We start from the raw sequence: 18,151 nt of genomic DNA, 5'->3' as shown, positions 1-18,151 counted from the left end.
ACAGAGAAATTGATTTGCAGAGTTTGAGTGGATTAAGAAAAAATAGAAAAAAAATAGTCATTAGATAACTTTAAGGCAGAAGTAGAATGGCAAATGAAGTCTCTAGTAAGCCAAACACATCTAGATGTAGAAGAAATAGATGTGTAGTTGAAAACTAAGAATATCTGACAATTCTGTTGATGGTGGTAAAATTTTAGATGAACTATCATAAAATATCTGCCTTTTTAGGAATATTATTGAACTATTAAAAAATGTTCCCAGAAGACCCTCAAACTCTTATTTAAAATTGGGATTTTCCATTTTTTTGGTCAATATATTTTAGTAACTTTAAAATGGTAAGGTAGAGGTTGAATATAGAGAAGAAAGAGGCCAGAATAACCTGTTACTGTTAACCTTTTCCTTTCAGCTGGACAGCATGAAGTTGTAGCTATAGGCACAGGTGAATACAATTACAGCCAGTGCATTAAGCCAAATGGAAGAGTGTTGCACGACACTCATGCTGTCGTTACAGCCAGAAGGTCTCTCCTTAGGTAAGGTAACATATATTTAATGCCACCAAATATTAATTCTTTCAGCCCAAAGTAACCACATATCAGTGTCTTTATTTACAAATGGAATTTTACTGATCATTGAGCCTTGGATATGACAGTCTCTGGTTATTTCTATGTCATTTTTTTTAAAAAACTTTACAATAAATGTGTCTTAATTTGTAGATTTTAGTGGCCTTTCTTATCAAGACTTTATGAACTCAGTTTTAAGAGTCCTACAACTTTTTTCTTAATATACCATCTTTATTACTGATCAAAGTAACTGAGTATATAGCTTTAGATCTGGACCAGGGAGACTTGGTGTAATATTCACCCCCAAATTAGCCACATTTAAAAACATCATTAGAAGCCAGTAAGTTTACATTCATGATGTCTATGCAGAGTTTATAGCAGAATGTAGATAATGGTATTTTTTATTAAATTGAGATATAGTTGACATATGATGTTAAACATGTTAGTATGCAGCAGTCACCATACTCCGCATCATGGTAAATGTAGTTACCATCTGTAACTGTACAATATTATTGACTCTGTTCCCTTTGCTATACTTTTCATCCTCCTGACTTTTTCTTTTTTAAATATTTTATTCATAGAGACAGAGAGGCAGAGACATAGGCAGAAGGAGAAGCAGGCTCCATGCAGGAAGCCCAGTGTGGGACTCGATCCCGGTACTCCAGGATCACGCCCTGAGCCAAAGGCAGAGGCTCAACTGCGAGCCATCCAGGCATCCCTGTTTTTTGTTTTTGTTTTTGTTTTTGTAACTATAAGTTTGTACAGGCTGGCAGAAAAGGCTGAGATGAGCATACCTGTTTCTTAAATTCATCGGTAGTCACTCTGCTCTCTACAAAAGGCGTGAATAGTAGGTAGAGAAGCTAGGAATGAGAAAGAGAAATAGAATGAGAACGAAAGTGAAAATAGCAGAAAGAGAAGCCAGCAATGTTACTCCTTAGAAGTCCTCATATGAAAAGTGAAGAATTTACTTTTTCCAGTATCTACCAGATTTTGGTTCTGTTAAGCCATTGAGTTTACTTTTTTTTTTTTTGAGTTTACTTTCTATAAAACTTTTTAATGGAAATTTTCAAACACAGTAAGAATAGGATAATGAATTCTATCATTCAGTTTATTAGCATTCTGATACCAATATCTGTGATCATATCCAGTTATCAGCATATTTTTTTTTTTTAGCATATTTAGTTATCAGCATTCTGTTCTTATTTAATCTTTGCATCCTCACTTTTTGTTGGTATTTACTGTGGTAGAGTAATTTAAAACAAATTTAGACCTAATTTTGTCTGAAAAACTTAAGTACATGTTTCTATAAGGAACGAATCCTATAATCTTAAAGAGAAAATTTTGGGGAAGTTAATGCAACTCATTGTTCTCTAATCTTCGTTGGTGCTTATTGAATTATTTGACCTCTTTAAAATTACTTCTTTTATTTCTTCCCATGCTTGGCCCTATTATATGCTTGTGCTGAGTCTTTAAAATTATTTCTGATGAAAGGACTAAAATGTTTTTAATAAGCAAAATAGTATTTGTCCCCTGATTGATTTGTATTAGTTTCTCAGGAAATTTGTTCCACTTCTTACTATGACTTATGATTTTCATCGTATTGTTTTTGCAATTCTTTGTTTTTGTCTTCAGAACCACTATGAAGCAGGAACCACAGTGGTTGGTTGTTTTGTCAGGGAAGGGAAAAAGAAGCAAGGAGAATTTTTACACTTCACGTAGGAGGCTGAGAGCAGAACTGAGAAAAAAGAGGAATCAATAGAGAAATGGGTCATTAGCTGGATATGACTGTTTAGGACTCAAACGTGAAATGAGTGTAGTAGTAGTCAAGGAATGGTGCTTTTAGGCCGGTCACATGTCAGACTGGGCTACAGTTGAGGACTTCTTACAGGATTTAACTCTTCTCTAAATAAGGCAAAAGTTATTTTAGGAATTCTTAATTTCCAAACTTTCCTTTGGAGAAATAGCCTTTCAATGAGGGACATTGTTCACGACACACATGAATATGATGCTTAAAATAAATTACTGTAAAATTTTATTACTTAATAAAGTTATAACTCTTTTCTTTAGGTACTTTTATAGACAACTTCTACTCTTCTACAGCAAAAATCCTGCTATGATGGAAAAATCAATATTTTGTACAGAACCAGCTTCTAATCTACTGACTCTGAAACAGAATATCAACATTTATCTCTATATGAACCAGTTGCCTAAAGGGTCAGCTCAGATTAAGTCACAATTGTAAGTATTATAGAAGTTGTTTTTAAAAGCAGTTAGAATGGCTAGATCATATATTCTAAGTCCCTAGAACAGCACTAGAACAAGTAAACTCATACCTATTCGTATTCTCCCTCTGACTTGAGGTGTTATTTGTGGCCTCTAGCTGGGGCCTCTCCTCCACTCAGTCTGATCTGTTACTACTACTACTAAAATTATTCCACATACTTCTGTGCTGTTGAAAATTTTCTTCTTTCGAGTTTTAAGACTTCATAAATGTTAGGAAAGCCTGGTTTTATGTATACTCACATACTAATACTGGAGTTAATGCAGTTTTTCTGAGTCTGTAGCTAAAACTTTATTATCTTGATGAATGAGTAGCATCAGCATGACACTTAAACAGCACAGACAAGCACAAAGGAGAAAAGCAAGTCTATCTAGAGATAACCATGGTTAATATTTTTTTTAGAAATTCTTCCAGTTACACCTTTGAAAACAAGTACAAGGACTGTTCCTGGAGAGAAGATTCAGGACAAATGATTTTACATTTTTTTTAAACATATTTTACTGGAGATTAATTTTGAACACAAATTGTCAGTTTTTTTTTTCTTCATTCTCTTGTATTTTTTTAAATTTTTAAAAAAATTTCAGAGAAAGAAAATGACTTAACTGTGGAAGGAACAAACTTAAGTTTGTTTTCATTTGATTTTAAGGGACATAAAGGCAGTAAAAAGAATTTATCTTTGCCCAGAAGCTCTAAATATGGTTAATTTCTGTTTGGTATTAATCTTAAGGAATGGCAAGTTAAACATGTTTGAAAACAATTCTTAAGTACATATAGATTTTACTTTGTCCACTTTTTTAAAATTGTTTTAATGTTTATTTAAATTCCAGTTAACGTACCGTGTAATACTAGTTTCAGGTGTACAATATAGTGATTTAACACTTCTGTATGATCCTAGTACTCATCACAAGTGCACTTCTTAATCCTAATCACCTTCTTTTTAACCCATCCCCCCACCATCAGTTTGTTCTTTGTAATTGAGAGTCTGTTTCTTGGTTTGCCTTCCCTCTCTTTTTCCCTTTAGCTCATTTGTTTTGTTTCTTAAATCTCACATATGGCTGAAATCATATGATATTTGTCTTTCTCTGACTTTCACTTAGCATAATACTCTCTAGCTCTATGCATGTCATTGCAAATGGCAAGATTTTGTTCTTTTTTATGGCTGAGTAATACCCCATTTTGTATACTTTGTTTTGTAAAAGAAAAAAAAAAACCTTTCCTTTTTCTAGGCGTCTTAATCCACATTCTATATCTGCATTTGAAGCCAATGAAGAACTGAGTCTCCATGTGGCTGTTGAAGGCAAAATTTATCTCACTGTCTACTGTCCTGCAGATGTTAATAGAGTAAGCAGTATGTCCTCAAGTGACAAATTGACAAGATGGGAAGTGCTTGGTGTACAGGGAGCATTGCTGAGTCACTTTATACAGCCAGTTTACATCAGCAGTATACTTGTTGGTAAGTGGGATTTCAGTACCTCTTGGCCTCTTTTCATTGAGTAAATATATCAATATAAAATCATATTTTGCATTCATGATCCTTTATTTAAGGTAAACCACATTCATTGTTCTGTTGAGCTTTTTATTTCATGGTAACTTGTAATCATACTTGGTATTTTGCATGAATAGATAATATAGGTCATACTTTTCTGCATCTTGCTTTTTTCATTTAATGTATTTTGGAAATATTTCCATGTCAAGTATGTAAGAATTTCCTAATTATTTCTCACTGTGTGGTACGTCTTTGTATAAAGGTATCATAATTTATTTAAGCACTTACAGGTTGAAGGAACTTTAGATTATTTCTAATATTTTTTTACAGCTACCAAAATGCATAGTGAATGACTTTTTTATATTTGTTATTTGCACTTGTAAGTCTGTCTCTAAGATGATGAATTCCTAGAAATAGAATGGCAGGTAAAGATGTATGCATTTGCAATTTTGAAAAATGTTACTAAGTTACCCCCCAAATCACATTCCCGCTGGTAATATATGACAGTGGCAGTTCTTCTTACCCTCAAAAGTAGTTACTTTTCTAAATCTTCTTTTTCCAAATATGAATTCTTGAGGATGATAGTTTCTTAGATTTAATTTGGTTACAAAGTTCTTTGCCATATTTCCTTTTAGGTCTGATACTCTCTCAGATGCTTAAATTTTTCTCGGTCTCCTTTAAGAAAGGTTTTTTCTTCTTGAATGTCTATTAGGTCTGTAAGAATTGTCTATGCTTTCACTAGAATCATAGCTTTCTTTGACTTTGATGAAGATGTAAAATTAGTCGCTTATATAATTCCATGCTATATTTAGTTTCTTAAAAGGATGGATGGTTATAGATTCTTATAGAATTACTTCGTAATAGCTAGTGGTTTGGGACAGGAGCTTAAAAATTAAATCTCTTGTCATTTTGAGTTTCATCTTGCACCTAGCAATGGGGAACATCAGGTAGCAATAAAAACATTCTATAAGACTTTGTAAAATTATTTCTGTTTTCTTTCTTGGCATCTTTGTGGAACACACCTAAAGCTAATTTGCATTCTGCCTGGTATAACCTAAATGATTTTTAATCTGTTTAAGTTGTTTATAAAAAAATACAGATTTTTGAACATCTTGAGATCCTTATTCTGCCTGGGGAAGAGGGTAGGAGTTTTGAGGCAGAGGGATACACATTTTAGAAGCACCACTAGGTGATTTGGATACAATTACGTGAATGGCTCTTTGAGAAACACTCATTTAAAATTTCTTTAAAAGAGATTTGGAGAGCTAAAAGAATCTTCAGAGTTCACTGAATTTTATTAGTAGGCTAGTACAGCTTCTTGCTTAGTATATAAACTCTTTTTATGCCATTCCTGATAGAATATCATCTAACCTCAGTTTAAGAGCATCCAATAATGTGGATTGTAGGATTTAAAGTCAGTCTATTAAATAGCTCCAATTGTTTTTTTTTTTAATTCCTCCTCATTTAGAATTGAAATTTGCTTCCCTTTAATTCTGTACTGACAATATAAGTGAGGGTAATGACCTCATCTTGTTCTGTTGTAAGTCTTATGAAATCTTTTACAGTTCTTTAATTGTTAAAAACCTAATTTACTAGATCAGTTACCAATGTGTAGAGTATTACATTTTAAGACTTCTTTAACTTTTCAAAAAGCTTAGAGAAGCAAATTTTATGCTGTACATGTTCATAGATGTTCATTTTATCACTTTATGGCAGTATTCTTTTTTAGGAAAAAAAGTCTTAGGCTTGCATTAAAAAGACATTTATTATTATTTGAATAGAAAATAATCCACAATGGGGTGCCTTGGTAGCATGTGGGTTAAGCATCTGACTTGTGATTCTGGCTCAGGTCATGATCTCAGGATTGTGGGATCACCAGCATGAGGCGCTATCCTCAGCATAGAATCTGCTTGAGATTCTTGCCCTCTCCCTCTACGCTTCCCTCTGCTCATGCATGTGCACTCTTTCTCTCTCAAAATCTTTAGGGGAAAAAAAAAAAAAGGAAAATAATCCAGAGCAATATGGAAGAAAATTCACTTTGCCTAAGTACTTAAAAACAGCTGGATTTATATTACTTTTCAAACTTTTTAAGGTATATCTTGCAAATTAGGTATTCTGTTATGGTAAGATCATCTGTCTAAATATTTCAAGAGTGTTTATCCAGAGGTATTTCCATCTAGGAGTTCTTTTCATACACAGATTTGAATTGTACCTTTGGATTATAAAGAAGACCAATTGCTAATTCCCTCCTAATGAAAAAATCTGTTTTAAACATAGTTCATGGACTTCTAAGAAACATTTGATAATGTTAGAGATTCTGTTATTCATTCCCTTTTTTTTTTTTTTTAATCTCAGTAATAGGTTCAAATGTTAGTTAAATACTTGCCCCATATCATTCAGTTTGCCTGTTGGCAGAGTCTGGACTCAAAATTAGTTTCATAACTTCTCCTACTGCTGCTTTTTGTATTAAGTTGAACTCTGATAGCTTTGTTTGAGCATAGCCAGTGACAAGAATCTCACTGCTATGTCTGTTAAACTTGACCGTCTTGAAGGCAGATCCTTTGCCACACTCATCTTGGTCCAATTTGTGCTGGGGATGTTGGTCAGTAAATGTTTCGTGAATAAATGGTTTGAATCAGCATGATTTTGTTTTTGTTTTCGAAAGCGCTTTTATTTTTCTACTTAAAACTGTGGAATACAGGAAAAATGTTATTCTTGTTGCTTTTATTCCCACCCAGGAAGCTTTTAAAATAATACAAAATGGCATTGGTTTTAATATTCCAATCCCTAAAGATTCTAATGTGCACCCAGGATTGATAATTACTGCTCTCTGATAATATGTTTTATATTCCTTTTTTGTCAGGTTTTTATTGAACCATCTATATGTTTTTTTTTTTTCATCTACTATATGTTAGGTGTTGTGCACTGTTGCATTATTCTCAAAGGTACTATTCGTGTAATGAAATGCAGAGTGAGCATTATGAATACAAAGGCAAGATGCTTCTTGCCTTATGTCTTCTCACACATTTGTGTTTCACAGGAACATGATTTGTTTTCTCCAGATGTTCTATGATAAATGGGTGGTGGTGTTAAAATGTAATGCCCCAGACTAATTATGTTCCAGATGTGGTAGGGCCAGTACATAGTTCTTTAATGTTTGATTCTTTGATTTATGTACTTTATTCTTATTCATGCAGCCTTTTTAAGAGCTGTTTCCACAACCATTTTTGTGGGTTTATATTACACTTATGGTAGATTAATCTCCTGAGAATCTTTGTGTATAAAAAGCTGTCCAGTCAAGTCCGCTGTGGTCTTTGATTAGATTTAGTTTTTGACTTACCTTTGAGCTTCATGTTATTTTAGATAACTTTAGATAAATCAAATTTTCCCTACTTATATGACATATTATTAGATCTGTATTTTTCCAGGAACAAGATTTAGCCTCTGTATATAACCAAAACCATACTTCAGATTTAGTTAATAGTTAAAGCATACATATGTAAAGGGGAACAGTAAAATTTCTAATATTAATATGCTTCTTTTCTATAAAATTATTGTTTTTATATTAAAACATTTTTAAATGAATCAATTTGGCATGTAAGGAATCTTAAATGGAATTTGACTTGCAGGGCTATTTTTTCCCCCCACATATGTCTTTATATTTTAGGCACAAACACTGCCATTATCTCATTACAGTATGTCTTTGTCAGGGATGCTACAATAGAGAGGATGTGATAGATACCTACAATGGAATATTACTCAGCCATAAAAAAGAATGAAATTTTGCCATTTGCAACAGCATGGATAGATCCAGAGGGTATAATGCTAAGTGCAATAAGTCAGAGAAAGACACATACCATATGATTTCACTCGTGTGTATTTTTTTTTTTTTTTTTACTCATGTGGAATTTTAAAAACAAGACAAAAAAAAGACAAACCAGAAAACAAATTCTTAGCTATGGAGAACAGACTGGTGGTTACTAGAAGAGAAATAGGTGGAGAGAAGGGTGGAATACATTATGGGGATTAAGAGAGGAATACATCTTGATAAGTGCCAAGTAATATATAGAATTGTTGTATCTGTATATTATACATCTGAAACTGTACTGGAATTTAAAAAGAGTATTTAGAAAAAGGCTGTCAATAGCAATTCATGTTCTTTTTACATCATTTTCTAGTTTCCAGATAGTCATAACCAGCAGCCATCTCAACAGTTCCAATGTATGGAAACAATTTTATTTGGAAAATAAAGTCTTGTGGCATATAACATTTCTTTTTCTGAGAAAAGGGGTCTAATTTAGAATTACTAATTTTTAAATGGGAATGACTTGTCTAATTTCTATTTTAAGTTTAATGCAGCTCACAATTTTATACTGTACTAATGACATTACATCTTTTTGAGCTTTATCTCAATAGTTATTTTAACTGGTTTTGTTATTAGCAAAAATTATAATCAGAAATAGACATTATTTAAATGATTTGTGTTGTGAAACTGAAGCATTGTCCTCCTGGAATAGGTGTAATTTGTGGCCCTTAGATATGGAAAAATAGCTTAATCTCACCAACTATTTCTCAGCCATGCTTATCCTTCTATATTATGTGCTGGTTTCATGCTGTAATCTAAGGAATCAAGACAGGATGAGCCAGTTCTGTTGGGCAGAATCTTATAAACAGTACTATATTTTTGAGAGGACATTTCTGGCTCTTCATTTTTATTTGCTGGAATGTCAATTTGTTATTTTCTGTAGATTCTATTTTGAATGGAAATTATGACCATTGTTACCTTGTCCTGATACTGGTAAAGAATTTAGAAGTGGTAAGAGAGAAGTGGGAAAGGAAAGATATTATTGCAAGATAAATGATAACATTAGACTATTTCCTTTTTTTTTTTTTTTTTTTGGTCTATTGATATTGAACTTCTGAGTTTTGTTTTTACTTTCTAGGTGATGGGAATTGCAGTGATACTAGAGGTTTAGAAATTGCTGTAAAGCAACGTGTTGATGATGCACTTACTTCAAAACTTCCAATGTTTTACTTGGTCAACAGACCTCATGTTAGTTTAGTACCTTCTGCATATCCACTGCAAACAAACTTGGAATATAAATCCTTGAGTCTGAATTGGGCACAGGGGGACATTTCTTTGGAGATTGTGGATGGCCTGAGTGGAAAGATCACTGAAAGGTTAGCATTACTAATTTCTTTTAAAACCACGTATTTAAGCAGGGCACTTGTGAGCAATGAGTGTTGTTTATAAGTGTTGAATCAGTAAATTGTATACCTGAAACTAGTATTATTACAATGTGTTAACTAACTGGAATTTAAATAAAAAAACTAAACAAATCATAAGGAAGAGAAAATACAATACTGTACTGGATTTATCAGAAAAAATCTACATATGAATGGAACTGTGCAGTTTAAACCTGTGTTGTTCAAGTGTCAACTGTATTTAGAAAGGGCCCGCACAAGTATAAGGGGCCCAGAAGTTAAGCTTTACAGTAAATCTACCTTGGTCTATACTATAATATAAACAAAACAAATTGCTTAAAAAATATTAAGCAAAAATACATTTTTTTTTTTTTAATGATAGGCACACAGTGAGAGAGAGAGAGAGAGAGGGGCAGAGACACAGGCAGAGGGAGAAGCAGGCTTCATGTACCGGGAGCCCGACGTGGGATGCGATCCCGGATCTCCAGGATCGCGCCCTGGGCCAAAGGCAGGCGCCAAACCGCTGCGCCACCCAGGGATCCCCAAAAATACATTTTAATAGAACTTTTAAAATTATTTCTTAGATGCAGTTTTTAAAATTCTGAACAATAATAATAGTTATTTAGTATGACAATTTTGCAGGCATTGTACTAATTTAAAAAAAAATCATTGTTTTTCTGATGAGAAGACAGAGCTGGAAAAGTTTTATAACTTAAGTTACATAGTAAGTTGAATGGAGCCAGCATTCAAAATCAGTCTCCAGAACCTATAATTTTCTGAGTATCATTTCATGATTATAATTAGCAAAAGAATCCTATAATGTATTTGTTTTAAAAATTCATTTTCTCTTACTGAATCTGATTTTCTGGATCTAAGGCTAAGGATATGTGTTCTCAAATATTATTCACATATACTTACATGTGAGAACTAATGTACTATGTTATACTGCCGCCTTAAAATAACCCTGTAGATTACATGGTGCTGTTGCTCTTTGACAGATAAACTGCTTCAAGCTAGGTTTATTATTTTTCTTAATGTCACACAAATAATAACACAGCTGGGATTCTTATCTGGATATTATTTCCAAAGCCCTTGTCAATAACCATAATATGTTATGCCTTTTAGACATTTCTTTGTAATATTCCTGCCATTGATTAGCAAGTAAAACTACAGCTGCTCTTCTAGTGTATGCTCTTCTGTGGTCACAACCATACATTTTTAATGAGATAATAATGTTAAAAATTAAACTGCTTGTTTGGTGAAAGATGGATTTAAGACCACATGCAAGCAAATGTTACTATCAACTAGGCATACTATTGATTACTTCAACTAGTGTGAATTACACTGTTCTTGTTTTGAATCAGCACAAAGTAATATCACTGTTAACAGTGGACAAACTGCACATTAAAAAGTCTTTTACTGAAAACACAAAATACTAGCATAAGAAAGCTGAAATGTAAAATGAGCTTAACTAATTTATTATAGCTAAATACTTGCCAGGTGATTACAAGTAAAGAGAGCACATATGATCTAAATAGTAGACAGTGTAGTTCAGCTCCAAAGCACTACATAAAGGATACTATCATTGTAATGTGTAATTTACAAGGAAGAATGAACCATTAACAGATATATGTGCAACAAATAACATAGTATCATTATTCAAAAAAAAGAAGTTACAGGAGGAAAAATAGAAATCCAGTACTAATTGAGACAGTAATTGACCTGTCAGTTCATGATCAAATGAACAAAACAATAAGCACAAGGATACAGTGGTTTTTTAATAACAAAAAGGTAGATTTGATTAACTTATATAAAACTGCACTGTAAAAATATAAAACACACCTACTTTTGAGGAAACTATAGAATATTGAAAAAAAATGATCCTATGTTATGCCACAAAGAAAATCTCAATTCTGAAAGTTAGAAGCAATGTGAGAACCTAGAACTGGACCCTCAATTCTATAGTCGGCTAATCTTCAACAAAAGCAGGAAAGATATTCAATGGAAAAATACTAATCAACGAATGGTGTTGGGAAAACTGGACCACATTTTACACCATACACAAAACTAAACTCTAAACAGATGAAAGACCTAAATGTGAGACAGGAATCCATCAAAAACCTAGAAAAAAACAAATGCAGTGACAGCTTTCACCTCAGCCATGGCAGCTTTCTATTAGGCATGTCTCTAGAGGTGAAGAAAACAAGAGTAAAAATGAACTATTGGGACTTCATCTAGATAAAAAGCTTCTGCACAGCAAAGGAAACAACAAAACTAAAAGGCAACCTATGGAATGGAAGAAGATACTTGTAAATGTCTTATCAGATAAAAAGCTATAGTATCCAAAATCTATAAAGAACTGAACAAACTCAATACCTAAAAACCAAAAAATCCAGTCAAGAAATGGACAGAAAACATGAAGTGTTATTTTTCCAAAGAACACCTACACATGGCTAACAGACACATGAAAAAATATTCAACACCAGTCATCATCAGGGAAATAAAACCACAATGAGATACAACCTCACACTGGTCTGAATGCTAAAGGAAAAACTTAAGGAACAACAGACGTTGGTGAGGATGTGGAGAAAGGGGAACCCTCTTGCACTGTGGATAGGAATGCAGACTGGTGCAGCCACTCTGGAAAATAATATGAAGGTTCCTCAAAAAGTTAAAAATGGAGCTACTCTGTGACCCAGCAATTATACTACTAGGTATTTATCCAAAAAACACAAAAATAGTGATTCAGAGGGCCACAGGCACCCCAGCGTTTGTAACAGCAATGTCCACAATGGCCAAAATATGGAAAGAACCCAGATGTCCATTGACTGATGAATGAATAAAGAAGTGATATACACACACATATACACATAAAATGGAATATTACTCAGCCATCAAAAACAATGAAATCTTGCCATTAGCAACAGTGTGAATGGAACTAGAGGGTATTTGTTTTAAACTAGAGGGTATTATGCTAAGTGAAATAAATCAGAGAAAGACAAATACCATATGATTTCACTCATGTGGGATTTAAGAAACAAAACAGCACAGAGGAAGGGAAAGAAAAACAAGATAAAAACAGGCAAACCATAAGAGACTCAACTCTAGGGAACAAACTAAGGGTTGCTGGAGGGGAGGCAAGGGTAGATGGGAGAACTGGGTGATGGACATCAAGGAGGACACTTGATGTAATGAGCACTGGATGTTCTATGCAACTGATGGGTCCCTAAACTCTACCCTGAAACTAATGTACATTGTATGCTAACTAGCTTGAATTTAAAGGTAGAAGTGATGTAGATAGTATTTTTGGTTGTGATACAATAAATCTGTAAAAAAACAAAATCAGTATACTAGGAGTTTCATTGGTGGGGGGAGTCTTCTAACTTTTGACTCAAAGAGGAAATACAAGGGATGCCTGGGGGTGCTCAGTGGTTAAGCATCTGCCTTCAGCTCAGGGTGTGATCCTGGAGTCCCAGGATCAAGTCCCATGTTGGGCTACCTGCACGGAGCCTGCTTCTCCCTCCTCTATATCTCTGCCTCTCTCTGTGTCTCTAATGAATAAATAAATAAAAATCTTTTTTTTTTTTTAAAAAGAGGAAATATAAAATGAAACAGCAGAATATTTGAGACAAGGATATTGAAAGCATTCAATATATTCTATATATATATATATATATATATAGTTCAGTATATCAGAACTTGTAGGATATACAGCTAAATGCAAAGCTGAATGGAAAAGACAGTACTTGAAATGCGTATATCAGGAAATAAGCAGAATGAAGAAATCAACAAAACTAGAAATGTAACTTGAGCTAAATAATATAGGAAGTAGTCTTAGAAATCTGAGTCTGAAAAAATATCCCTAGCGAATCTCTTGTTTAGTGAATTAAGGGAGTAATTAACAGAAACTGAAAATTAAAGGTTCATAAAAACTTCTCTCAAAAATGTAAATATTTTTTAAAAAATCCTGTGAAATGCATATATCTTTAGGAAAAATTATTTATATAACTGGTACAAAAGAGGGAAAAATCTCAATATTTTCATAAGAAAGTAAGGTACCCTGTTTGCAAAGAAAGAGCACCGTGCTGAGGTGGTTCAGAGTAATTTTAAACCTTTATAAATAGCAGAAATTTCCAGTGCTATCTAAGAAGATGGAAAACATTAAAATTCTTTTATGAAGCAGGTGTATCACTGCTACTTAAATCCGGTAGAAGATTGCTGCCCTCCCTCCACAAAAGTTGTATATGAAGCTTTCTTTTATATCCAAACAAAATATTGCTAAATAAAATAGTAGGAATCAGGATGTAGTAGTATATTTAAAAATACATATTTTATACAACAATACCAATTAGTATTTTTTATAGGAGTGAGGATAGTAACATAATAGGAATAACAACAGGCTAGAAATAAATTGTTATTAAAATAGTCATTGATTTAGGGACATAATATATTCATCCTATATAAATTCTAAGAAGGCATATAATATAGCCCTTTAGCTATTCTAGATAAAGATAATAAAAAAGGAATAGTTTGATATTTTTGTTAAGGATAAATGTGTGTTTTATTAGTCAAAAGTGTCATCATGGTTGATAATATCCAGAACAAGAAACGATTGTTTACTGTTATTGTTAATATTATACTTAAAGCATTTGGACAAGAGAAAGAAATGAAAGATAATAAAATATTGGAAGGAAGAAGGTAAAATTGCCATTCTTTGTGTATGGTATCATTTTATACCCTAAAAGCCCAGGAGAATCATTGAGAAAACTACAACCAAAGGTATCATGATGAAAATACTAATAAAGAGATAATTGATTTCATACATAAGAGCTTTTGTTCATTATTGCTGTGAATAAAACTACCTCAAAACTTAGTGATTTAAAAATAACCGTTTATTACTGCTCAAAGTTTTTAGGTCAACTAAGCTGGATGTTGTGGAGCTCCCTCTTTCATCCAGGGTTAGCTCTAGGTCAACTGAAATTCAACTTGGCTGAACTTAGAAGGATGACATGGCTCTGGTCCATGTGTTGTCTCACCCTCTTGTAGACTGGTCCCAGCTGGTTCGTTGGGCAGAGATAGGATTCCCTAGAGAATGAGAACACAAACCTATAAGCCCCAGGCTCAGAACTGACACATCATCTATTCTGTTAACCAAAATAAGGCACAAAGCTAGCTCAAATTCAGGGAGACGGGAAATCAACCATAGTTATCGAGAGGAGAATCTGGAAAGTCACATAAAGAGTATGGAGACGGGAAATGAAGAATTTGAGAAATTTTTGTAAATACAAGAACAACGAATAATGAAGAGAGTTAAAGCAAAAAATTTCGTGGTCTATGGACCCACTTTTAATTAGAAACAAAAAATATCTGCAAGGACATATACAGAAGGTCATAAGGGGGTGTATGTATTTACTCTTAGTTAAAATTTACATGTAGTAAAATGGGCTATATAGCTTCATGACTTTTGATATATATACACCTGTATTACTATTACTCCATTAAAATGCAGGACGTTTTCATTATTCCAGAAAATATTTCTGTCCCTTTTTCCAGTCAGTTCTAGTACAGCTTTTAATTTGGATCAATATAGATTAATTTTGCTTCAAACAGTAAAATGTTCCAGTATCTGCTTTAATTTTTAATGCAACACTATAATTTAAACTGTAATAAAATTAGCTTCAGAAAGTAAATATTCAGAATGATTTTATGTAAAAATCTTTCACTATTTTCATTGCACATAATTGGAAAAAAATATTTGTAGATTCTGTGTTGATTTTCATCTTTACAGTTGTCAACATCCTTGAATAATGATTGTGAATGTTTCATTCTTTCTACTTTAGTTCCCCATTTAAAAGTGGTGTGTCAATGGCAAGTCGGCTTTGTAAAGCTGCAATGTTAAGTCGATTTAACCTGCTTGCCAAAGAAGCTAAAAAAGAAGATTTACTTGAGGCTAGTACATACCATGCAGCAAAGGTAAGTCCTTAAAGGAATGAAATTGATTGTAGAAATAAAATTTAAGAAAACAAAAATGTAATTTTATGATAATGAGACATAGGAGAAGTTGGTTGAAATAGTTCCTGAGTATATGGTATTGCCATGTTCTGATAGTATTATTTTTTATTTGAGATTACATATGTAAATGAGTGTTGCCACTTAAAGTAGCCACCTTAGTATGGTATATACTTATTTTGATGATACTGATCAAAACCTGTTTTCATACCCAGAGGGAAAAAATGGTAATAAAATTTCTTCTTGTATATATTAACTGCTAACTTTAGAAGTTCAGTATCCTAAAATAATACATTAAGATATTCAGATAAATTAATTATCCCATTAAAGTTGTGGAACTGCTATAATATCAGCAGGAGTTGAACCTGATTAAGTAGATGGTGTACATAGCCTTTTCCTCTCTTTAAAAATATTTTTTTTTAGTATTATAAACATAATGTATGTTTAGAGAATTTGGCAATCTTTTTAAATAGGAAAAATACTACTAGTAATCCTTCTATTCAAATTATGACACTCTTAATCTTCTAAGCATGTTATTTCAGTTTCTGTTTATGTGTGGCATGCATATATATGTGTATTTTTATATATCCTAAAATTTTAATTTACTAAATGTGTTTTTTTATCTTTTTCATTTGGCATAGTCTGACATGAACCATGTTATCGTGATAACATTGTTTCTGATAGCTTAAATTCATTTTCAGTTAATATAGTATCATATGAAACTCTCTTAATTTCAACAATATGTTAATGCTTAGACTGTATAATCTGTTATATATAATATAATTGAAACAATTATATTAACCACAGGCTTATGGGTATATACACACATATTTAAGTATAAAAACTTATGTAGGCAATTTCTGGCTCTTTGGTGGCATGAAGAAGTTGTAGATCATCTTTAGAAAAGCAAGTATAAAAAAACTGGACAGAATTGTCAAAAAAAAAAAAAAAAAAAACACCTACCACTCTGGAAATTGAAGACAAAAAACATTGAGAAGTGTATATTGTTGAAAAAGTGCTTGAGCTTTGGATAAGAACAGAAGGAGTTTGTGATGCCTTCACCCAAGGCTGTTCCTGTTTCTCCCTCCTCTCTGGTAGTTTGAATGGCAAAAACTATAGTTTTTACTAGAGTGAGGATGCCGCTGGAAATAGATTTGCTGCTTAAGAGTGGACTTACTTGGGGTAGAGCATAAGAATTTGAAGCTTTGTCAGCTAAAAATGCCAATCCTAGTAGGAAACAAAGGGAAAAAATAATAATTTTGCTGGCCCAAGGTTGAAGTCCTGGGTGAGGCAAATGATGTACCAACTAGTAACTTAAGTAGATTGTAAAAATGAAAGAGCCACCCAAGTGCCGAGAAAAATTCTCTATATATCATTGGCTGAATGAGAGCCTTCACTCATGCAAGGAAGACCGAACTCAGTAAAGAGTGAAACTGTAAAAGAGAACTGACTGCAACTTTAAATCCTGTAGTCCCTCTTTATCCATAGGGGATACTTCCAAGAACCCCAGTGGATGCCTGAACCACAGATATTACTGAATCCCATATACTGTTGTTTTCTTATACATACATACCTATGATAAAGTTTGATTTATAAATTAAGCACAAGAAATTAACAACAGTAATATTAAATAGAACAATTACAACAGTGTATTGTAATAAAAGTTATATGGACTCTTTCTCAGAATACCTTATTGTACTGTACTTTCTTGTGATAATGTTAAATGATAAAATGCTTATTTGCTAAGATGAAGTGAGATGAATAATACAGGCATTGTGACTTAGTGGGACATAGTGTGAGGCTACTATTAACCTCCTGATACATCAGGAGGAGGATCATCTACTTCCAGACTGTGATTGGCCGTGGGTAACTGAAATCAGGGAAGAACCATGGATAAGGTGGGGGGACTATGTACACAACTCCCCCCGCCCTACACATACACAATTTGATGAGACGGTAGCTGCCTAATAAGTTTAAGGTGTTTGAACAGTGTCTACTGAAATCATTATTATTAAACTATGCAGATACAGGGTGACCATTAGGAAACCAGGCTAAAGCATAAAAATAATAGAAAAACTGGAAGAGAGAACAGTAGCTTCATACCATGGAGAAAACCGATCTTAACAATTTAAGCAAGCTAAATTAAAAAACAAAAAACTTCAGAAAAATCGTATCCAGAGTTTCTACAATATATTGTCTAAAAAAGTTTAAGATTCAACCCAAAATTATGGGATATGTAAAAAACAGGACAGTGAAACCTATACTCAGGAAAAAATAACAGTCAGTAGAAAATGGTTCTGCGTAGGTCCAAATGTTGAAGATATCTAAGACTTCAAAGCAGCTATTATAAATAAGTTCAGAGGATGAAAGGAAAATATAGATGTGTATCAATAAGTAGGCAATCTCAATAGAGAAATAGAAACTACCAAAAAAATTCTAGAATTGAAACAGTAAAGGTGAAAAATTCTTTAGATGTGCTGAATAGCATTTTTGAGATGGCAGATAAAAATAAAAGAACTTTGAAGATAGATCAGTAGAAATTATTTTAAAGACAAAATGAAAACAGATTGAAGAAAAATAAGCAGAGCCTCAGAGATTTGTGGAACAATA

The 18,151-nt window shown here is 32.9% G+C and overlaps 1 protein-coding gene across 10 annotated transcripts in view; it reads left to right on the top strand.

The window, feature by feature from the left end:
* The window catches only part of ADAD1 (adenosine deaminase domain containing 1), a 98,705-nt gene that overhangs the window by 16,050 nt on the left and 64,504 nt on the right, over positions 1–18,151 (top strand). For all 10 annotated transcript variants that reach the window (XM_077861132.1, XM_077861131.1, XM_077861134.1 and 7 more), the window contains exons 7-11: positions 407–530; positions 2,628–2,798; positions 4,068–4,294; positions 9,271–9,508; positions 15,373–15,505. In XM_077861132.1, coding sequence (XP_077717258.1) covers positions 407–530; positions 2,628–2,798; positions 4,068–4,294; positions 9,271–9,508; positions 15,373–15,505 — 893 coding nt within the window. The remainder of the gene's footprint in view (positions 1–406; positions 531–2,627; positions 2,799–4,067; positions 4,295–9,270; positions 9,509–15,372; positions 15,506–18,151) is intronic.

This window comes from Canis aureus, chromosome 20 (genome assembly GCF_053574225.1).
Source record: "Canis aureus isolate CA01 chromosome 20, VMU_Caureus_v.1.0, whole genome shotgun sequence".
NCBI lineage: Eukaryota > Metazoa > Chordata > Mammalia > Carnivora > Canidae > Canis > Canis aureus.
The sequence above is the reverse complement of the archived record's forward strand: the minus strand, read 5'-3'. Positions and strand labels throughout refer to the sequence as shown.